The following is a 22,505-nucleotide window of genomic DNA, read 5'->3' as shown; positions in this document are numbered from 1 at the left end:
ACACGGCTGCTCCCCATGGCTGCTCCCCATGGCTGCTCCCCACGGGCCCTCTGCTGTCTCCTTCCTCTCCGTCCAGCATCCTTTCATCTTGATACCGTACGGTACCCGCAAAAGAGCACAATCGCCCATTATGATTATACGTTACCTTTATCGAATTTCATTTGGGTGGAAGCGGGGTTACGTGAGACCGGAGTGGTTATGTGACGGGAGGGGCAGGTTGAGGGGGCAGGGGGCAGAGGGGCAGAGGGTTTGCCCCTCCCTGGGGCGGCTGACCCCGGTGACTCTGCTGCAGTCTCATTTCCTGCCCTGTCTGCCCGCTCTTCTGGAGGAGTTCTCGGGTAAAGAAAACGTGTGTGTTTGAGCATGCGAGAGTGGACGCGCATGTGAATACAGGCCTATCTGTTTCCCTATGTTCTACCAGCTGTGTGCACATTTGTGTTTGTATGCCTGTGTGTGTGTGTGTGAGTGTGTGTGTGTGTGTGTGTGTGTGTGTGTGTGTGTGTGTGTGTGTGTGTGTGTGTGTGTGTGAGTGAGACTGAGCTGCGCTCCTCTGTGTTTCAGGAGAAGGAGCACAGGGAGAAGCTTCTGGATGCTGCCCCGGTTCGCAGCTCTAACCGCCTCACTGCCAAACGCATCACACAGGAGGCAGAGGTGAGGAAGACCACCGCTCCCTCTCTGCTGCATGCGGGACGAGGAAGGAACGTGGGCACTGATACCTGTGTGTGTGTGTGTGTGTGTGTGTGTGTGTGTGTGTGTCTCTGTGTGTGCCTGTCCTCAGGAGACGCTGCAGGCGCTTGCCGAGGTGGAGCAGCAGAAGCAGAGGGAAGAGGAGATGGACAGACAGAAGCTGCTGGCCGAGCAGCGCAGGGAGGAGGAGAGACTGTTGCAGGAGGAGCGGGAGCAGGAGGAGCTGGAGAGGGTCAAAGCTGTGGAGGGTGAGATGGGTGGGGCTTATGGTGGTCTGGGAGAGGTGGGCGGGGCTTCAGGAGGTCAGGGCCATGGAAGGAGGGGTGGGCGGGGCTTCAGGAGATCAGAGCTGTGGAAGGAGAGGTGGGCGGGGCTTCAGGAGGTCAGAGCTGTGGAAGGAGATGTGGGCGGAGCTTTGTGAGGTCAGGGCTGTGGTAGGAGAGGTGGGCGGGGCTTCAGGAGGTCAGGGCTATGGAAGGAGAGGTGGGCGGGGCTTCAGGAGGTCAGGGCTATGGAAGGAGATGTGGGCGGAGCTTTGTGAGGTCAGGGCTGTGGTAGGAGAGGTGGGCGGGCTTCAGGAGGTCAGGGCTGTGGAAGGAAAGGTGGGCGGGGCTTCCGGAGGTCAGGGCTGTGGAGGGTAAGCTGGCAGGGCACGAGGGTCAGAGCACATTAACAGCTCCATTTCAGCTGATATGATTGGACTGCACGCCGCCACAGGAAAAGGTTATCATAAACAGAGTCCTGTTCATTTGGCCCTGAGTTCATTCTCTACCCACAGCTCTGGCCCGGGGTCAGGGCCACAGAGGGTGGGGGGGGGGGGGTGGCCTCCGGGGGGAGTGGGAGGGCCTAGTCTGGACCACTTCAATCTCACTGGCATGCAGCTGCACGGCTCACTCACTGTGTGCTCACTTAAGAAATGAAGAAAGGAGGAGCGGAGGGGGAGTGGAGAGGGAGTGGCAGGAGTGATTTATTGCAGTGCCAGTGAATAATGCTTCTCTCAGCCCTCTGCTGCTCCACCGCTGATCTCCGGATGAGTCGTCCGCGCGGCCGCGAGCGAGAATCCCCCCCGCCCCGTTAATCACGGGCCCGCTCTCTCTCTCTCTCTCTCTTTTTCTCTCTGATGTCATCTGTCAGGGGTTAATTAACCAGTGATTGTGCGCGTCACTGCCGCGCTCTCATTAATGTATTATGCAGGTCTCCTGTGCATCGTCTCTCCCGAAGCCCCTCTTCTCAAACTGCTTTAATCCCTGCAGCGGGGGGTAGCCTTTGCAGGCTCCTAACGCCCCAGCGTTAAGAAACGTGCCCGCGTTCAGCCGCTCCCTGATTTTTATCAGCCGTGCCAGCGCACGGTGTTCAGGGGAGGGGCGGGGTAGCTTTCCCCCCCTTCCACTGTTTGGAAAGGCCTGTTGCTGTGTGAGGTTGGTGGACGTGAGGTGCAACAGGTGTTCTGGAAAGACATTGGAGAAGTGAAGAATAGAGGAATTATGGCTGATCAATTGGTGTTGAATTTATTTTATTTGCTTACACTTAATGAGATGGACATTGCACTCCCAGTGCATGGCATTTTGATCCAGTCCAGGTTTTACTGTCTGCAAGCTAGTGGACTCCAACTGACTGAGTGCATAAACCTGCCTGTAATGAAACCAGGGCTGGCTCAAACTACTGTGGATTAGGAGTTTGTTTCCATCCCTGTTTCTGTGTTATTGTGCTGACAGTGTCTGTGCCCCCCCCAGAGCGAGCCAGGAGGCGGAAGCAGCGGGAGGAGAAGGCCTGGCTCCTGTCCCAGGGCAAGGAGCTGCCCCCCGAGCTGCTGCACCTGGAGCCCCACTCCCCTGTCCGCCGCGCCCGCAGGACCAAGGAGTTGTAAGAGCTGAGAGCACGACACCCGCCACCCATAATACCATCTGCCACCCTAGTGCCATGAGTAATACCACCCGCCACCCCACTGCCATGCATAATACCACCACACTGCCATGCATAATACCACCCTACTGCCCTCCATACTGACATCTTCCACCCTACTGCCATGCATAATACCACCCTACAGCCCTCCATACTGACATCTTCCACCCTACTGCCATGAGTAATACCACCCACCACCCTACTGCCCTCCATACTGACATCGTCCACCCTACTGCCCACCATACTGACATCTTCCACCCTACTGCCCTCCATACTGACATCTTCCACCCTACTGCCATGAGTAATACCACCCACCACCCTACTGCCCTCCATACTGACATCGTCCACCCTACTGCCCACCATACTGACATCTTCCACCCCACTGCCATCCATAATGCCACCCTACTGCCCCATAATGCCACCCCACTGCCATCCATAATGCCACCCTACTGCCCCATAATGCCACCCCACTGCCATCCATAATACCACCCCACTGCCATCCATAGTCCCACACCACCACTATCCGTAATGTCACCTGTCACCCACTGCCACCTGCCATCCCGCTGCCATGCATAATAACATCTGCCACCACACTGCCATCCATAAATGCCAGCAGTGCAGCTCCTCTGTGCACAGACCCCTCTGTGGCACGGGGCTGTGAGCACTGACAGAAATGAGTCAACAGCGACTGCTTCGCGTTCTCATCAGTAAAGCTTTTCCCTTGTCTTTTTGCAGCTATGAAATAGACGACGACTACACGGCTCTGTACAAAGGTAGGATCAGAGAAAAGAGACTCCGTTTTACAGTTGTTGAGAGAGTGTGAACAGGTCTGTCAGAGGTCATTATGATGTCATTGTCCCAGCTTGGTTGGCAATTGGCTGGTGTGCAAGCCTTTTCTGACCCCGCCCCCTCTCTGTTCACCCCCTCCCCAGTGCTGGAGGCCCTGAAGGGGCACAAGGACGCCTGGCCGTTCATGGAGCCCGTGGACGAGTCCTACGCTCCCAACTACCACGAGATCATCCAGGTGAGCACGGGGGACTGAGAATGCTCTGACCTCATCAAGGACAGCCAGGAAAACGTCTGCGGCTAAAAGCAGTCTGCTAGCAGTTGCCATTGCTCAATTTCAACTTTGAGGCTTTTATTTTGTATTTTTTTTCACCAATGACATCGCTTTACTTTAAATGGGCACAGCTGTCAGAAGGAATGCTATTGTCACCATGGCTTACCCGGGGGTTGTTTTTAAAGGTTAGGAAGAAAAATGATATTAAGATTACGATCACTTATGGGATGTAATCAATCAGCCCCCCATCAGCAGCCATTTTTGTCTGCTGAGCGCCACCTTTCACCCTTTTGACTAATGCTGGCAAACGTTTGTGCTAAACAAACGTTTGTTTAAGTTTGCTGACGTTGGTTGACGTTTGTCTTGTTGGGCCCAGTCGAGCACAGCGTCTGAACCGTGTTCAGGCCCGTGGTTTTTTAGAACCCGACACCTCGCCTGAGCTTGCTGGTCTGACGGTCGACGGCCGCTTTGGAGTAGCGACGCAAACGGTTTCGTTTCGCCGCGATGTCCTCCTCAGCCCCGGGCGCGCTCTCTCTCCCCCCCAGACCCCGATGGACCTCTCCACCATCGAGAAGAAGCTGAACGAGGGGGAGTACATCGCCAAGGACGAGTTTGTGGCCGACGTGAAGCTCATGTTCGAGAACTGCCAGGAGTACAACGGGGAGGACAGCGGTAAGGCCTCGCCGAGTTTCTCCCTCCCTGCAGCGGGTCCCTGGATCTGGGCTGTGTCTCCAGCGGATTTGTGGACAAAGGGAAAAACAGAAAATATTCCATTAAATATTTAAATTCCGGTTCGCTGCTGCTGCTGCTGCTCAACACCAGCATGTGGAGGCGGTAAACCCTTCAGTCGCCAGCGAGCTTGGAAAGACAGCGGGGGACTTTAAGGGGATTGATTTTGATGTTGAAACACGCGTGCATGCATGAAGATAGCGTGCCCGTGTTCAGCACGGTGCAGAGCGATGCAGGCGGCTCAGCAGAGACCTTTAGAGGGACCGGCGCTTTGACTTTGATTAATGGAGAGTGATCGAGCGTTCAGTCCTCCAGCGAGCCGCTGCCTGCAGCGACGGGACATTCCAGCCTGTTTTTTCTTAATGGAGCCATCCATCTGTCTCCGTGCCCTCCCGTGGGAGGAGCTCGGGGGGTCGAAGGTCGACTCTGGCCCTCTGACCTGAGCGGTGGACTGGCTGTGGCTGAGTAACAGATGTGTGTGCGTGCGTTGCTGTTTGTGAAGTAGCGTGTGAGTGTGGGGTGGTGAGTGAGCTCTGTGTGTGTGTGTGTGTGTGTTTGTGCGTCTGCGTTCATGCTCGTGTGCGCGCAATTGAGTGAGGTGTGTGTTAGAAAGCGTGTGTGCGCATGCCAGTATGTGAGTGCGGTATGTGTATTTGTGTGAGGTGCGTAGATGCGCGTGAAGTGTGTGTGAGTGAGGTGTGTGTTGAGGTGTGTGTATGTGAGTGAGGTGTGTGTGTTTGTGAGTGAGGCGTGTGTACAGTATGTCAGTGAGGTGTGTGTATGTGCGTGTTCGTGTTAGGTTTGTGTATGTGTGTGACGAGCGTACAGTACCCATCTCTGATCTCTTCTGTCTGCTCGGTTCAGAGTACACCATGATGGCGGAGTCTCTGGAGCGCTGCTTCAGCAAGGCCCTGCTCAAGCACTTCCCGTCGGAGGAGGGCGACACGGACGAGGAGTTCCACATCAGCGGGGAGGACCGCGAGCGCGAGCGCGAGCGCAGGGACCGCAAGCGCAGCCGTGGCCCCCGCCAGGCGGGGCCTGACAGCCTGATCCGGGCCACCGAGCTGGCCGCGCGTCGCCACGGCGCCCCCAGCGGCAAGGGCAGCGCCCACGCCGAGGAGGACGGGCGCAAACCCCCCGCCCCGACTCCGCCCGCCTTCCTCCGCGCCAACGGGCCCCAGCCTGGCCCCGACGCCCGGCCTGGGCTCTACCACCCAGCACAGCCGGTGAGTCCTGGATGGGCAGTGCCAGTCCTCCAGGGGAGAGCTGCTCTTATCCTGCCGTCCATCCACTCACATGTACAGCACAGCTTCACTTCAGTTTTGAGTTGAATTTAAATTTTAATAATATTTTGTAATGTGGATAACACATCCAAAACAAATAACAAATTAGGTTATACCCAGTAGCTTAGCACCCCTTGAGTACTTAAACTCCCATTGGGAAGAAATGAAATGGTACTTCTACTGTACATAGCAGAAGCAGATATGTACTATAATAATATTATTATAATGTAATATACAGTACTGACATGTAATGTGTTGTTTGTGTCTGTGTTTGTGTGGACCCCTGAAAGGGTAGTGCTGGGTTATGATGCGGCTGGTGGGGACTGAATCCTAAGGGAGAACAGCGTCTGCAGAGACCCCCGCAGTAGTTTAACGCGTGCTGTGTGTCTCTGTGTCGTCCCCGTGCAGCAGCTGCAGGTGGCCCCGGGGCCCGGCGTGTTTGGGCAGCGCCTGCCCGGGGGGCCGGGACTCCCCTTCCACGGGCAGAGATTGCCCGCCCCCAGGCCCGGAGAGCACAGCGCTCAGCGCATGCCCCTCCCCTTCAGCATGCAGGTACGCTGCGGGTCTGCAGTGCAGCGCGCTGACCTTGGTTTGTGTCTGCATGGCGTGCAAGTGTGTCTAAAAATGTCTGCTTTTGTTTGTGTGTGTCTGTCTGTGTGTGTCTATACCTGTATGCATCTGTTTATATATGTCCGTGTGTCTGTTTTTACGTGTGTGTGTGTGTGTGTGTGTGTGTGTTCCTGCCTGACTGCTTCTCTTGTTGCTCCAGCCTCCTGCTGGTGAGGGTCATCACCTTGGGCTCCGTTTTCCGGGCGGCCCCGACGCCCGCCTGCAGCCCCAGCAGCAGCAGCCCTACATGGGCCCCACCCACGGCCCCTCGCTGGGGCCCCGCCCCGTGGCCCTGCAGTCTGGGGGCCTCTGCACCCCTCCCCCCGAGGGGAACATGTACCCCTCCCGCCAGCACCCGGAGGGCCCGGTCCCCCACCCTGGCAGGAGCAGGTACCCCGGGCCGGGCGTCCTGCCACAGCACAACTCCTACGCCCGCTTCCGCCCGCCCGGCGTGGGCATGCCCGGCGTGTGGCCTGGGATGGGCGGCCCGGGGCAGGAGCGGGCAGCCGGCCCCCCCGTGCAGGACCAGGGCATGGGCACCCACCTGAGCCAGCACCCCTTTAACGCGGGCATGGGGCGCGGGCCCCCCCCCTCCCTGGGCGGAGGAGCCCGCAGGGTACCGGGCCCCGGGCGAGCAGTACAGGACGGCCCCCGCCGTCTGCTCTCCCGGCCCCGGGCCCCAGCGGCCCCCCATGGCCCTGCAGGACTCCCGGCCGCGCCTGTCCTCCATGCTGGACAGCCCCGAAATGATCGCCCTGCAGCAGCTGTCGGCCTCGTCCGGGCCCCCCTCGGGCCCCCCCCGCCCGCCCCTCCCTCAGCACATGGGCAAATTTCAGCAGCCCCCCCAGGTCTCGCCGGCTCCCGCCCACGCCTCACAGCTGCCCCCGCCCCAAATCCAGCTTCTGCGCCCCGCCAGAGACAACGCCGCAGACCCCCGGCCCCCCCTCCAGCAGGACGTCCTGGCCAAAGGTGAGAGAGGGCCTCTGGGGCGTTCGGCCGTTTTTATACCTGCTAAATGACCTGCTAAGACACAGTCTTTGTGTTTGTGTGCTGTGTTCTTACTGCGGTTAAGTGAGAGCCGCTCTTCTTTAAGAGCTTTTAATTACACTCTGTGTGAGACAGGATACATATTTATTGCTCGTGTTTTATTCTAGTATTTTTCTAATGCATTGACTTGTACTCATGGCCTCTGCAGGACTGGCATCGTCGGAGCCCAAAGTGGGCGTTCAGCCCGCCCGCGTCACGCCCGTCCCGTCGGAGCAGGAGCGCCGTTCCGTCCCCAGCCCCACGGAGCACCCGAGCCGGCCGAGCGGGGGGGTGCAGAGTCCCTCGGCGCCGGACTGGGGGCGGCTGCAGGAGAAGCAGAAGGAGGAGCAGGCGCTGGGGCCGGGACACCCCCAGGGCACGGAGACCTGCAGCAGGGAGGGGGAGAGGCCCCCGCAGCCCCCGCTGCAGCAGTTCTCCCAGAACGCACCTCACCGCGTGCTCGCCCAGCCCGGCATGCAGCCGCCACCGCCGCCGCTGTCCTCCCAGGCCCCCGGCTACCCCGCACCCCTACCCCCCGCCCACCCGGGCCCCAGGGACCGCGGGGACAAGAGGCCGAGCGAGCCCGGTCACATGATGAAGCCCGCCGCCACGCCCACCCCCGCCAACGGCCACTACAAGCAGCAGGCCTTCAGCTCGGAGCCGCAGGGCCGGCAGGGGCCCCGCGGGTCAACCGGGCCCCCCCACACACAGGGACAGGAGAACGGGGCCATGGGCCACTTCGGCATGGGCGGCCCGACGCACCCGCACTACGGCATACCCGTCGGCCGGCCGCTCCCCCCCCCAAACCACCAGCCCTACCCCTCCCAGCCTCCGCCACAGACCGTGAACCCCCACCCCCACCAGCACCCTGCCCGCTATCCCCCTTACCACCAGCAGGGTGCAGCATATCCATATCACATGTCCTCTCAGAATCCCCAAGGCCACTCCAACATGTTCCCCCAGTACCAGCAGCCGCACTACTACCCCCAGCCCCAGGGGGGCGGGCGGGGCAGCTTCCCCCCCGCGGACGAGTGGCCCAGGCCCCCCTACCAGCCCCGCCTCCCCTCCAACGCGTACATGGCGGCGGGCGGGGCCGGGATGAACGGGCGTCTGAAGGACAGCAGCATGTCCCCCCAGGGCTCTGAGGGCTCGGGCGGCAGCCTGCTGTCCCCCAGCCCCCTGCCCCCCGAGTCCCGCGAGGCGGGCAGCCCGGTGAAGCCGGCCCCGGTGGACCCGGACGGCGAGCGGCCCGACAGCCCCAAGGAGATCCTGGACCTGGACAGCCACAACGCCGCGGCTCGCCGCCGCGTGGCCCCGCCCCCGCACGCCGCCGGCTTCCCCTACGACCCGCGCACCGCGCACCCTCACATGATGCCTCGCCCTCCTTACTCCGCCCACCCGTACCCCGGCGGCCACTACGCCCCCCAGCGGCCCCACCCCCACCTGATGGAGGCCCTTCAGAGGCCCCCGCACCTGCCGTTCCCCCCCGGCCAGCCCCGCATGGCGCTGTACGGGCACCCTCAGGCCAGCGGGCACTTCCAGGGCATGCAGGTCCAGCAGCGTGGCCTGGCCCCAGAACACTACCTCCACCCTGGGTGAGAAAGGCAGCCCCTGCCTGTTAAGCACACACAGCACCGTTCACATGGTCTGGAAATGCACTGTAAATGTAAATGAGTTTCTGATTGTTTAAGGATACAGGTAAGGGTTGCTGCTGTGGCTGTACGCTGAAAGCTGGTCTTTGTTGTTTGTCTCTACAGGCAGCAGGCTATGTGCACGGGGTCTCCCAGGGGCTCCAGCAGTAAGCAGGGAGTGTGAAGTGCATGCTGGGAGTTTTGTAGGTGAGCACCTGTGAGGTTGGGGGGGGGGGGTGGGGAAGGGGGAAGCGGGAAGCAGCACTTTCATCATCTCGGCCCTGACAACAGGCCCTGCCTGCAACAGACCAGCTGCTCACGCGGTTTTCGTTTGTTTTTGCACCCGCAGGTGAAGAAAGGGGAACTGAAGAAGAGCACAGAGGAGGACAGAGCGAACCCGGGAGCAGAACAAACACTCCCTCTCTCTCCCTCTTCCTCTGTCTTCCTCCCTCTCTCTCTCTCTCTCTCTCTCTCTCTCTCTCTCTCTCTCTGGGCTGCCATCTTCACAGGCAGCTTTCAACGGCCCTTCCTGGGCGAGCTTGTAAATGTGTGCTGAACAGTGCTGTGAAACCTTGCTCTCCGCTGTCTCAGACGTTGTCACTGTCTGTCGTAGTTGTGCTGGAGGGACCGGTGTGAGGGCAGCTTTACCTCTCGAGAGCATTCCCTCCGTGGAGGAACTCTGAGAAACATTTCCAGCGGGTTTGTGCGGCTGCTTCAGAGGCAGACTTATTCACTGTTGTTCCCTGTATATGGAGGATTGTCTTTTTGTTTTCGTTTTTGGTTGCCCTTTGGGAATGTGGGACCGCTTCCCTCGACGTCCTCTCCCTCCCCCTGCGCGGCTGCGTCGGAGCGCCGCCGGGCCTCCCGGGAGAACAGGCTGCGGAGCCGACGGGCTCGGGCGGCCCAGCAAGTTGCCGCCGCCATCGCCGCCGACGCCGCTATCTCTGTGGAGCTCCGTCTCCCTCCCATCGCTCCGCTCGGAGGCGCGCGCGTCTCCTCTCCGCGCCTGGCGAAGGGGGAGGAGCGTCGGAGGATCAGCGTTCCTCTTCACAAACGTTAAAACTCAGGTGTAGGGAAAAAAAAGGGTACTTTTAAAATGGTAGAAATGTCCTGGCCACTTCCTGTTGCCTTTGGTTCTCTTGTTGAATGTATGTGTAAATAGTTTAGGTTTTGTAGACTTGTGAAAAGGGCAAAAGATTAATTGCTGTCTGCAAGAAAACATTTGTCAGGAAGATGTGATTTTGGTTTTTGGTTTTTAATTTCTTTTCAGTTGCTCTGTCCGTTTTCAGTTCTCACTAAAGCATTTTCAGTTTGGTTCAGGTACATTCTATATGCGTTCCTCAGTGCTGCCTTTACTATGAGAATGTCTTCCATTATATAGACTTACTGAGAGCCCAGCTCTTCCATAGCTCTGCACTGGAAAGCTGGTCTCCAAATATGTGGCCTTTAAGTCTGTGCTTTTAGTTCCTTGAGTATGTAAAGTACACGTTAGTTCACTTCTGTTTCTGGGCTTTTCTGTGCCCGTGTGTCTTGTACGTTTCCAGCTGCTTAAAATATGCACACACACAGTTCACATTAATCAGTTTCTTCTCACATCAGAATCGGCTTGTGTAGCAACAGTGTTTAGCTTGTCACTTCATTTCCTGTGGTCTGAAGTCTAAGAATGAACTTGATGAACTAGCAAGCAGCCAGTTAGAGGCAAAAAAAAAACAAAACAAAAAAAAAAAACTTGTGGATGCGGAGTTCCATTTTCTTTATTTTGCCGTTTTTTAAATGGATGCATCCTGGTGGTAGTCCATTTGTAGATATTTGTACAATAGGATTATTGCATATTCTGTGGTTAACAGTAGTAGGTTGGTTAAAATGACTTTTTTTATTCAGTAGATTTTGAACTTGTTTGAGAACTGAAATATTTCTGCATGTCAAAGCTTCCCTTCTTTCACACAGTGAATGAAATCCTCAGGGTGCAGCATTTTAATACGGGTATTTTTATGAATTACTTATCTGAAGGAGAAGCGTCATGCGAGAAATACAGTCGCAACTGTGATGGATGAACTCACCTCAGCTCACGACAACAATCTGCTCTCTTAAGCAATGGCTGACCAGGTCCTGCTGGGTTGTGTGTCTGCCTGCGCGTGCGGACGTGTATGCGTGCCTGCGCGTGCGGACGTGTATGCGTGCCTGCGCGTGCGGACGTGTATGCGTGCCTGCGCGTGCGGACGTGTATGCGTGCCTGCGCGTGCGGACGTGTATGCGTGCCTGCGCGTGCGGACGTGTATGCGTGCCTGCGCGTGCGGACGTGTATGCGTGCCTGCGCGTGCGGACGTGTATGCGTGCCTGCGCGTGCGGACGTGTATGCGTGCCTGCGCGTGCGGACGTGTATGCGTGCCTGCGCATGCGGACGTGTATGTGCAAGTCTGCATGTGCGTACGCGAGTCTGTGCGTTTACGTGTGTGCCTGAATATGTGCGTGTGCGTGAGTGAAGGAGTCTGTGTGCATGTGCGTGTGTGAGTGAGTCTGAGTGCGTGCACCTGTGTGAGGGAGTCTATGTACGTGTATGGGTCATCTGCGGTCTACTGGGGAAATACTGGGAGTCAGCGCCTTGCTGGTGAGCTGAGTTGGCCTGTTTTGAGTTCTGTCAAACACAAACTGTATGATGTTGCAATACAGCATGTTTTAACTGTGGTAGTGTGAATTTGTACAAGTGCTGAACTTCCATGTTTTTTTTATTTTTATATTTCTGTAAATGTATGATATTGTTTTACAAAACATTTGGATTGAAACACTGCATATGTTGCTAGCCCTATCATTGAGGGGTTTTTTGTTTATTGTTTAAAGGAGCTTCTCCACAGCAGTCCTGATCTCTCACTAATCTGGCTCTCTTCATCAGCTCATGGGCCTGTGGATACTAGTAGTTCAAAAATGTCTGTCTGAAAGCTCTTACACGTGTCACTAATTCTTCCCCATTAGCTGTGTGCATTGTATCCCCCTCCCCCAGGTCCCATTTTAATGCCTTGGTATGGACAGGGGTCTGGTGACAGCCACAAGTGAATCTACCTCAGAGAGCCAGCCACTGGCAGACACTGGACCCCCCCCCCTCCCCCCACAACACCCAGCCCTTATCCTCCTGTGCCCTAGGCTACATGCAAGATGTCTCTCTAGTTAGATTTTTGACAGAACAGGCCTTAAGTCATCTTTATATTAGTATCCCTGTACAGATGGCATTAGCATGTCTGTGCCAAAACGTGCAGACGCAAAAAAAAAAAAACAGGTCCTTGGTGTGGCACACGAGTGCAGTTATCAGAACCTGATGTGTGCAGTCTGCATTTTTGTTAACTGCATGGATTGAGCTGTGTGGTTAGACCAGCCACAGTAAAGCTATTGCAGTCACCTGGAAAGCTTGGTGAACTTTGGCTGTGTGCTGGTCTGAAGGGCTTTGTACATAGTGCTCCTGCCATGCCCTCCTCTCACACAGCACAGTGGCCGTAAGCCAGCTGCAGGGCCTTCAAGCGGTCGCATGGTTCTGTGTTGGAAGGCGCAATGCTAGAACAGTGTGGTGTGCTGAAAGCTTTGGGTAGGTGTTTTGTGGGGTTTTTTAGTTTGTTGGTCTGTTTTGTAGAGGAGCGGATCAGGAAGTGAAGTAGGGGTGAATTACCCCTGAGCGAAGAGGAGTAGGTTTTAAGGCTACTGATGTCCCACAAGGCAGTGCATTTTATTTTATTTTATTTTATTTTTGTATGCTGATTCTTGTGAGCAATAGATATAAGCAGTCCTCTCTCCTGCTGTCCATGTACGAGGGGCAGTTTACGTTTACTGGTCTCAGAAGTTTTTTTGTACAGTCTCTTGCTGCTGGTGTGTCCAAGTGTCCAAGAGTCTGGAGTCATTTTTACTCTTCATTTTTTTTTTCTTCTGCTGTCATCTGGTTTGTCTGCACTAGCGAAACGACTAGATTGGATTTAATGTGAATCATATTTATTTGTTCTTTAAATTTTGTATATTTTGACTTGTTTTAATATAAATGTGACGTCTGGTTGATTTTGTTTTTAACAGTTGACATTTACCTCAGTAGTATGGTGGCATCAAAAATAAACATGTACTTTTCATTTTTAATGTGAAGTTTACAAGTTGATATCTGACTGGCAGATTATTTTGGAAATGCTGAAGTATTTTCTATACTGTACATTTCTTAGAATAAATAACTTTTCCAAAATCTAAATGTATTACTAAATGGTGGTTTATTAAATTTTCAGGCAAAACTGGACGACAATATACTTACACTACTTTTGTGGATGATTGAGAATCACTATTTTTCTTAAATGGATTGGCCTTAATGGAAGGCCAGAAAAACTCACATGTATAGTTAGTTGTACAAGTTCCTCCATACGAATGAAATATTTCTTTTGGTTTGGGATATTACAAATATAGCATCTCAAATCAAGTAAAATTATGCCGTACGGAATGTTGAAGCTGACACAAGAAGAATATAGCATTGCTGGTTAGTACCGAGACAACATGGAATTTACATAATTTGCATTGAAAATAGAAAACATAATGAAATGCAGGACACTATTGAAATGAACGAACCTATTGTTCAATTACGCCGTGCTATCTCTGATTATAGCGAAGACTACAGGCAATTTTCTGGAAGTGAAGCCGGGGATGTGACGTTTACGTGTATTTAGCCTGCGAGCGAGTAGGGATAAAAGCAGTGGGTAAAACCTGAACGTGAACAGATGTAGGCTACTTCTCTTTAAGCAGCACTGCTGACCTAAATACTACATCGGAGATCCCCGCATAAACGCAGGTAAAACCCGCTACCTTTGACTAGAAGTGACTTCTTTTCACCCCTCTCTCGACTGTAATGGGCAGTTCGTGTAGCCTATGTTTTCGTGTCATTTGCAGACCACCATGATTTCTGAAGTTAAAGGCTAGATTAGGGGGTGTAATATAGATAGAAATGCAACTGTACATTTCACTGGTGGTATCAAATCGATCTAGAGGTTCTTCATTTTCAATTTAATTTGCCATTTATGGAGATACGGCGATGAAGGTAGGCTAAATGAACAATAACAGCAAGTGTAATAACCAGGATGTGAACCCGTCTAATCTTTCATTTGCCATTTACATGTTGGTCGCCTACGTTCTCGGGGTAAAATGCATAAGATAAATAGCCAACTAACTTATTTTGTTAATGTTTTGGCTGACCAAACCCATTCAGTACCTCTGTGTTTGCGCCGCACGGTAGACAAAGCGGGTTGTTTACAGTTTGCAGCTGATCCACTGTGTCACATTCTCCAGCAGAGGCGCTCGACCCTCGTAAGGCTTGGAGATTTTGTCCGGAGTGTGTGGATTTGTTTGATTTCTATGTTAGGTGTTGGGCACTGACGTCTTCTTAAAAATGGTATGATAAATGTAAAATGCTTTCTTGTTGTAGGATCAAAATATGTATTCTGTAATATTTATGAAAAGAGGATTAGAACCTCGTATATAGTTACCACTACACTGTAAAGCTGTATATTAAATCCTATAAAACCAAAATCTTCCCCGTTGGTTTTGCTTTTTAAGTCTATCCTTTAGACAGGGATATCCATAGGGCCCGTAGCTGTTGGAGAAGAAGGATCGTTCTGATGTTGGCAATCCGAATTGCGTGCGTCTGATCTCTAGCTCTATCTTAGTCGTCTTTTCGGCATGATCAATAAAAAAACGCGTACAAAACTTGTTTATTTGAATGTCCAGGTTTTCTTAAAATGGTTGATTTTATACATTGTATTTGTCCCTACATTTCATATTTCCTGAAGATTTTTTTCCCAAAGAATTTTGCCTCAAAGGATTGGATTTCTCTTGTATTTTGAGTGCAAGATCAAGCTGAAAAATTACAATGCCATTTTCTTTAAGCCTTTTCTTACTCCTCTTAATCAAGGGTGTCAGCAATTCCAGAGGGCACTAGATGTTCTTCTTTGGTACAAAATGAAACTTCAGTTTCTGTCTAGCAGAATTTAATTTTGCAGAACTACTGCATCCAAGATGAGGATGTTCGGCCAGCTGGCTCTTCCACAAGTTATGCACTGTAAATAGAGATTGTATTGGGAAGACAATATGTGAAATGTAAGTCTGAGTGATATCATCACACCAAACCAGTTGTAATTAAAAGGGTTTCACTTATATGATTAACTGTTGTAAGCCACAGTAACTTAATGAGAAACAAACATATTTACAATATATGTCCAATAGTATCTGTACTCCTTTTGGTCTGGGGCCATCTTTCATGGTTTGGGCATGGCCCATTAGTCCATTTGTAGGCAAATCTGAATGCAGTGATATTCTAGACAATTCTTTGCTTCCAACTTTGTGGCAACAGTTTTGGGAAGGCCCTTTCCCATTTTGGCATGACAAGGACCCTGGGCACACAGCGAGGTCCACATAGAAATGGTTTTGTCAAGATCGGTGTGGAAGAACTTAACTGTCCTGCAAAAACTGCGAGCCAGGCCTAATCACCCAATCAGTGCCTGACCTCACTAATTCTCTTCTGGTAATGTCTGTGGAAAGTTAAGCCTTGTTCTTTTCCATTTGTTTCGTTAACCCTTGTCCACTGTGTTCTTCCCAGCCTACAGCATGGCACTGCTGTCCTCCCTGCATGGTTCCCAGGTAACTCTGCTGTCAGTGTTGCTGCTATGCTGGGCAGGTGTGTGTGGCGGGATCCCAGACCCTCGCCAGAGAGAATTACTGATACAGCAGGAGGCCTCCCGACAAACAGGGGGCACTGTTGTGCTGACAGAGGCTGAGCGGAGGCTGAGTGCTCAGCTACACAAGTTGAAACAGCGGGAAATGGAGGAGCCACAATTCCCTCCAGCAATACACTTCTTCAAAGCCCTACCCCTCATCCAGCGTAGCCCTGTCTTTAGGCTGCTACAGAAGATGCCCAAAGGTAATGTAGTCTTCACAGACACAAATGAGACTGCTGTATATTCATCATTATTATGATTATCATCATCACCATCTGACATTACTCAGTGAGCACCTTGAATTTGGAGAACATTAATTTTATTTACTCATTTAACCTTTATTTTTACCATGTAGGACAACTGAGAACCTGGTTCTCTCTTGCATTGAAAATATGGGTAATTAAAGTAGGTAGGGAATTTAAATGATTATGGAGGGGATGATTAGGTGGCCAGGTGTAAGAGTCAGTTTTAGGGGTTGGGGGATTTTTGAAGTAACATGACTTTTTTAAGGACAGCCATTGGGTCTTTTAATGACCACAGTGAGTCAGAACCTCAGTTTAACATCTCATCCGAAGGACCGCACCTCCTGCAGTGTCCCCATCACTGAGCTGGGGCAGCAGGTTTTTGATTTAGTCAAGATGGAAGTGACTCACGTCTACAGTTTTCCATGCAAAGGCCGCTGGGTGGTATACTTGCTGGCTGCTGTTCATTGGGTCATCTTTGTGTTTAAGGGGCTGCTCTGCACATCCACGATTTTGCTGTGGTGGGGGTGGAATGGCTGGTGAAGAACGTGACCTACAGGCCGCACTGTTATATCTGCTTCACCGCAAGCCAATCGGTGCGCTTCCGCTTCTCTGCCAAGCAGCCCCACCCCCTTCCGCAGTGTTCTGCTTGGGTTCTGCTGGAGACACTGAGGGGAAAGGTGGACAACACCACTGACCTGGACAACAGGTGGGGGCTCACCTTGGGATGGGGGTTCTTTATAAAATACATGCGGATTTATGCCTTGAGTTTTCTTTTTTCTTCTTTATTCATAACTTTTTTGGCATTTATGCACTCAGTTTAAGTCTGAGCGCTGACACTAATTATCTCATTTAAAGGCCCTCTAGAAAAGCAATTATGGCTTCATGATAATCAGCCAGTCACTGATGACGCCCGTTTTTTCTACATTCCCCCTCTCTTCTTTTTCCCCTCTCATCTGTGATTGAGCAGCCTGATGCAGAACCTCACGCTGTTCACAGATGACCCTGTGAATGCCTACCCAAGCCAAGACATTGTGTGGAGGAGGTTTGAGGAGACGTTTATGGCAGCCTTAGGGCTGGTCACCCATGCACCCGTGTTCAAGGACTATTTCTACGAGGGTCTGCAGCAGTTCTACATGGATAATGTCATGTATTTGGAGCTGAGGGCTTTGCTGCCAATGGTCTGTACAATTGCCCATGAAACCACAGTTCATATACAAATTCTGTGTATGGAATACCTAACATTGACGTTAGCCTCCTGTGTATTGGTGCCCATCGCGTTGTTTTGCTGTTGTCTGTTAGAATGAAGGCACGAGTCGCATTGTGGTGTTTGTGTTGTGCAGACGTACGAGCTCGATGAAAGTAGGCATGACAGGGCCTGGAGCCTGAAGGCCTATCAGGATGTAGCCAGGCAGTTCGTGACTGAACATCCTGACTTCCTGGGAGCTCGAGTCATATTCACTGCTCACAGGTGAATATGGTGGGAGGGAGTCAGGAACACCAGGTTCATGGTGCAAGAATAAGACTGAGACCATGACTGTGTGGCTAAGACCAAGGTGGAGGCTTCAGCTGTTTGTATTTATATTGCGAATGGAACTGAGGTAGCAGTGAACCTTGTGCGTGCTTACGGTTTAGATTAAACTAAAGTAATTAGGATGTAGAGAAAACCACTGAATGCTAAAATATTTTCCAAGAGCAAGACCTTACGCCAAAACTGCACAGAAAGTGTTCCAATGCTGATCTCAAAATCACTGGTGCATCCTCAAGGCTACGCAAAAGATGCTCTCACTGTACTCTGGGGAAAGTAAATGGAGGTGGATACCCAACAATTTCTCTCAGTACCCCAGACTTATTGTGTAATATTTCACATAGAGTTATCCTTACTGATAGTTTCTGTTGAACCTTTATTGTTTTTTCTGTTCTGTATGGTAACTGACAAGATGTTTCTCGATGAGTAATGCACTTGTCTGAATGAATTGCCTTCACTTTGTCAGTGTGACCATGTTTGCTGTATGTGTGTCTCAGGGGTTTGAACTCGACTGAGGCAAAAGCTATAGTGGAAGAGGCCATGCAACTACAGAAAAAGTTTCCGGAGGTCATGGCAGGATTTGATCTGGTGAGCAGCTCCTAAGAGACAGTAATGTTATTTGGGCTCACCAGAGACGCTGTACAAATGGTATTAGTTTACAGTTCCTTCAGAAAATTTTTGTAGGAAAAATTTTTCAGAAAAATTTGAAGGGCTGAATACTTTCTGAAGGCATTATGTGAGTGTGATATATAGGGAGAGGGGTATGCTAAGGTGTTGCTGTGTTTTGGAGGTGGGGCGTGAGGATGGAGGGAGACCCCTCTGGTACTTCAGGGAGGCCTTGTCCCTGCCAGCAGAGCTTGGAGTCACCCTGCCCTACTTCTTCCACGCAGGAGAGACAGGTGAGCCAATTATGACCCCTAACTCATGACTTTTAACCTCCAAGTCCTTCCACATGTAAACATCTGAGTCTGAGAAGTTTAATACCATCCAGAGATAATAATAATGTACTTTTAATGGTGCATGTGTGTGTAGACTGGGAGGGCACAGACGTGGATGAGAACCTTCTGGACGCCCTGCTTTTCAACACCACTCGCATTGGGCACGGGTTTGCCCTGGCGCGCCACCCTCTAACCAAGGAACTCTCCAGGAAGAGGGGTGTGGCTGTGGAAGTCTGCCCCATATCCAATCAGGTACTCCCATTGTGGCCTGTAATTGTCAGTCATGTACTGTATGACATAGACAACATGAAAACACTCATTGCCCGTTCAAACTAGATTTGCAACTGGATTGCAGAGGAAAATCCCCTCCTGTTTTTAAACTGGTTGCGGTGGGCTTAACTGCAATCCGTTTGAATGTATTTCAAGTGGCTCTAGTTTAAAGAGAGTATCAGACCACATCTGTACGCACTGCTGAGATCCCACAGATTTGCCTGCCTCACTCTCGTCCAGGTGCTGAAGCTCGTCTCGGACCTGAGGAATCACCCTGCTGCAGCACTCATGTCTGAAGGCCATCCGATGGTGGTCAGCTCAGATGACCCAGCCACCTTTGGAGCGACTGGGCTCTCGTACGACTTCTACGAGGCGTTTGTGGGCCTGGGCGGGATGAACGCCCACCTGGGCACACTCAAGGAGCTGGCTGTCAACTCCATCAGGTGAGGCCTCAGTCAAGGCTGCCAAAAGCACTGTAGCAAGGTGACCTGCTGTGTTAAATGGATTATGAGGGTGTGTTTGTTTGCATTCACTATGTGGAGTGCGTGTGTGTCTGTGTGTATCTGTGTGTTTGTGTTTCTCTTCATGTGTTCACTCTTTGGATAGTGAAGTCTGTGTGTGTGTGCATGCACTCTATGGATAGAGCGGTGTTTGTACACTACAGTTCTCAACATAATGAATAAAACCCCCCTAACTCCTGTCCACCAGATCAGAAACACTCTTCAGGACTGAACACACCTGACTAATCAGAGACACCTTTTAAGCCATTTGTCCCAAACAATATGGTTCCCCTGAAATGGGGGGCTATTTATAAAAAGTGCTGTAAGTTATACAGGTTGAAACCAAAATGTATAAATGTATATATCTAATAAAAGCACAGCATCTGCACTTTAACCACATGTGAATTGTTTGATTACAAATCTAAAATTGTGGAGTACAGAGCCAAATCTAGAAATTGTCTTTGTCCCAAACATTATGGAGGACGCTCTATGATTAGTGAAGTGTGTGTGTGGGTGCATTTGTGTGCACTTGTGCGCGCATGCTCGTGTACACATCCGTGTGTGTGTGCCCACGGAAGGCCTCTGACTCCCCTCCCCCTGTTTTCAGATACAGCTCCCTCTCTCCTGAACTGAAGGACAAAGCGCTGGCCCTGTGGCAGAGGAAGTGGGACAAGTTCATTTCTGAGAACTCTTAATAGAGCCCAGAGCACAAGAGGGAATGACTGGGAACCAGGTGGCAAAGTCACACCAGGCCACGGGGTTCATGTGCCAGATAAATCCACAAAGATGTGTCCAGGACAGAGAGGTTCTCTTCCACTAAGCATGAGCCATGGTCCCAGTGTTGCCAACCTCTTGCCTTCGTTGTGTGCCTCCACTAAAAATAGTGAATTTGGAAAGATCTCAGGAAAGCAAATGCTGCCCTCTGGTGGAATGTGGGCTGTTTGCTCTGTGTCAGGAAGTGGTGCTGTAACCACAGTGCTGTAAGCTCCCACAAAATGGAGGAATCCCTGATATGTCTGGAAGGAAAGGTTCTTGAAACGTTCCATATCGTGGATATAGACAGCGCACTTTATTGGTAACAAAGTGAGAATTATCTGACTGACCTGACAATCTTAAACACTTAATGTATATTTTTAATATTTTAATCCCAGTGATTTTTATTTCACCAATCTGGAGCGCCCAAGCACATTTCTAAACCTGACTCATCTCTGGTGTCAGCCTTTATCAGTTCAGGGGTGTGTATCATGAAACAGGATTACTGAGTTATCTGGATAACTGCACTGAGTAAAACCCAGAACCATCCCAAGTGCGGAATATGGACTGGAGTAAAAATAGCTGTTCTGGGTTTTACTCAGCGCAGTTATCCGGCTAAGTCGGTAATGCTGCTTTGTGATGCAGGCCCCAGGAGAGTATATATTAGCAGGTGTCTTATCTGAAGCATGTGCATACTTCTGCAGTCCACCAGCAAAACTGTGCAACTGCTTTGGTTGAAAGGCACCTAATATAACTTGAACCAGTGCTCTACCCTGAAAAGCCACACAAGAGTCCTTAAATACTTGATTCTAATATTGGATGCTGCAGCTGCAGGCTTGGTCTTCACCCGATGTGACTGAGGAAATGGAGACAAGTCTCAGTGATGTGTGAATGCTTTTATATGGATAAAGATTTTTACACTGGAGTTATGAGGACATTTATTGGAGTCGTCCGTTTAATGTTTTATATGACTGAAATTAGTAGTCGCACAGGAATTGCCTTAAAAGGCTATGTCATTTTTGTCTGTCACATTCTGCTTGCTTGTATTACTAAATTAAATGGGGAGTCTACATCACACACAACAAAATGTTCTAATTGGCGAAAGAATAAGAATCTGCTATATTTTGCGGAAGTCATTCATTACATTGTTGATAAAGTAACTTACCAACTCTTCGCATTTTATGGTTGATTTATTGTTAACAGTTATGTAATTACCAAATATTTCTGTTATTTTTTTGTAGTACAAACATGTGACCTATGTGTTAGTAGCTTATTTGGAATGTGCCCAACAAGACAAAAATTATCAATTTTTTTTCAGTATAGAAATTGTGACTATGTGAAATATTGCTACAGTTCATGACTTCAATTCTTTGGATTTTATGGCCATTTCCCAAACTCTCAAAAGGAGGGAAAAAATGATGTGCGTCTATTATGGTCAACCACCAAATGGAAATCTGACAGTAGGTTAACTCCAGACCACACACTTGTTACTAGTAAAACTCCATAGTTTCTAACAATACAAGGGACATGTCATTTGTGAATGGAACGGGTCTCATATTTAATACATGTGGAAAAATAGGACCAGTGTCAAGGTTTATGGTAATACGTCACTGAGATAAGACTGAGATTAAACATCTGATTAACTATGAACCAAGATTTCTATGTTGTCACCGTGTTACACCTAATACAGTTTAAGTTTCGAGAAAAACGGTTACACTTTACAATACGGTCGCATGAATTGGCACTAACTAATGTAGTTGTACTAACTACTGAAAAGCTTTACATCTTTGTTAATGTATTTGTACATCGTTAGTCATGTTCACAATTACACCATTTAATGCCAATTCATATGGGAATAAAAAAACAGTTTTTGTTAACGGTTAACTAAAAAAAAAATTATTTTACGTTTTGCTAATTAACAAATAATGACTAATGCGTAGTTAAATACATTAAACTAATACATTAGTTAATGTATTTAACTACTAACCAATTAAAAGTTAATTTCATGCTTAATTGATGTATTTGCAAATCAGTCATTCATGTTAATACCTGCAATAATGTAAAGTGTTAGACGGGAAAGTAATAGGAAAAGGTTCCTTTAACATTTCTTTTCCATTTCTTGTACAACTTGCACGATCACATTTCTCATTTAACAAAACAATAATCCTGACTTTTAGATCGGCTACAAAAATGTAAACAACGTATTTTCTCTTTGTTGGTCAATACAAAACTTTATTTTTCAATCATTTGAAAAAGTTTATATTTCACCGAACAAATAGCCTTTTAAAGATAACGATAAAATTTCCTTTTCAAATGACCACTAGGCGACGCGCGATACCTTACCTTATCATCTTCGAAGATCTGCGAAGTTGCAGTGCAGTTCCGCCAAAGAACTCAAAGTATTCTGCAGTCAATTAAAAAATTTAGTTGAAACCGATTCTAATTCTCACTTAATTTTACCAAGAGCACATTTAGTTTAGACATTGTTTTAATGTAACACTTCATACATCGTCAATAGTATTTTCTTGCTGATTTTAATAGTTTGCCTTCTGGTTCAAGTTAACGTGAAATATAAAACTCACCGTCACCAAACCGTCAAAGTGAATACATGCAGAAAGCAGCATA

General features: G+C 50.2%; 2 protein-coding genes across 3 annotated transcripts in view; both read left to right on the top strand.

Moving 5' to 3' along the window:
* The window catches only part of LOC118231133 (cat eye syndrome critical region protein 2), a 36,103-nt gene extending 24,958 nt beyond the window's left edge, over positions 1 to 11,145 (top strand). The window contains 13 exon segments of the mRNA XM_035424669.1: positions 562 to 651; positions 779 to 935; positions 2,421 to 2,550; positions 3,325 to 3,362; positions 3,522 to 3,613; positions 4,195 to 4,321; positions 5,243 to 5,604; positions 6,070 to 6,213; positions 6,431 to 6,850; positions 6,852 to 7,239; positions 7,466 to 8,891; positions 9,054 to 9,134; positions 9,277 to 11,145. Coding sequence (XP_035280560.1) covers positions 562 to 651; positions 779 to 935; positions 2,421 to 2,550; positions 3,325 to 3,362; positions 3,522 to 3,613; positions 4,195 to 4,321; positions 5,243 to 5,604; positions 6,070 to 6,213; positions 6,431 to 6,850; positions 6,852 to 7,239; positions 7,466 to 8,891; positions 9,054 to 9,111 — 3,432 coding nt within the window. The 3' untranslated portion in view covers positions 9,112 to 9,134; positions 9,277 to 11,145.
* A 2,423-nt stretch (positions 11,146 to 13,568) lies between these two features.
* On the top strand, positions 13,569 to 21,530 carry LOC118231924 (adenosine deaminase 2-A-like). Of its 2 annotated transcripts, none has more exons than XM_035426299.1 (10): positions 13,569 to 13,731; positions 15,532 to 15,852; positions 16,381 to 16,600; positions 16,862 to 17,072; positions 17,235 to 17,362; positions 17,917 to 18,007; positions 18,210 to 18,318; positions 18,452 to 18,609; positions 18,868 to 19,070; positions 19,735 to 21,530. In XM_035426299.1, exons 2-10 carry the CDS (start codon positions 15,540 to 15,542, stop codon positions 19,820 to 19,822), a joined length of 1,521 nt encoding a protein of 506 aa, XP_035282190.1. In that variant the 5' UTR covers positions 13,569 to 13,731; positions 15,532 to 15,539; the 3' UTR covers positions 19,823 to 21,530. The 2 variants fall into 2 exon arrangements, with proteins under 2 accessions (XP_035282190.1, XP_035282191.1); XM_035426300.1 differs by lacking the exon at positions 13,569 to 13,731 and adding an exon at positions 14,156 to 14,328.
* Positions 21,531 to 22,505: the final 975 nt, after the last annotated feature.

Source organism: Anguilla anguilla, chromosome 7 (genome assembly GCF_013347855.1).
Source record: "Anguilla anguilla isolate fAngAng1 chromosome 7, fAngAng1.pri, whole genome shotgun sequence".
NCBI classification, from domain to species: domain Eukaryota; kingdom Metazoa; phylum Chordata; class Actinopteri; order Anguilliformes; family Anguillidae; genus Anguilla; species Anguilla anguilla.
This window is presented reverse-complemented; position numbering and strand designations above follow the sequence as displayed.

What these genes read in the sequence shown, in the direction of transcription:
- LOC118231924 (XM_035426299.1), top strand. Translation starts at nt 15,540, where the DNA reads ATGGCACTGCTGTCCTCCCTGCATGGTTCCCAGGTAACTCTGCTGTCA. An exon ending in ACCACTGACCTGGACAACAG is followed by an intron (nt 16,601 to 16,861) that starts GTGGGGGCTCAC and finishes GTGATTGAGCAG; the next exon opens with CCTGATGCAGAACCTCACGC. An exon ending in GTCATATTCACTGCTCACAG is followed by an intron (nt 17,363 to 17,916) that starts GTGAATATGGTG and finishes TGTGTGTCTCAG; the next exon opens with GGGTTTGAACTCGACTGAGG.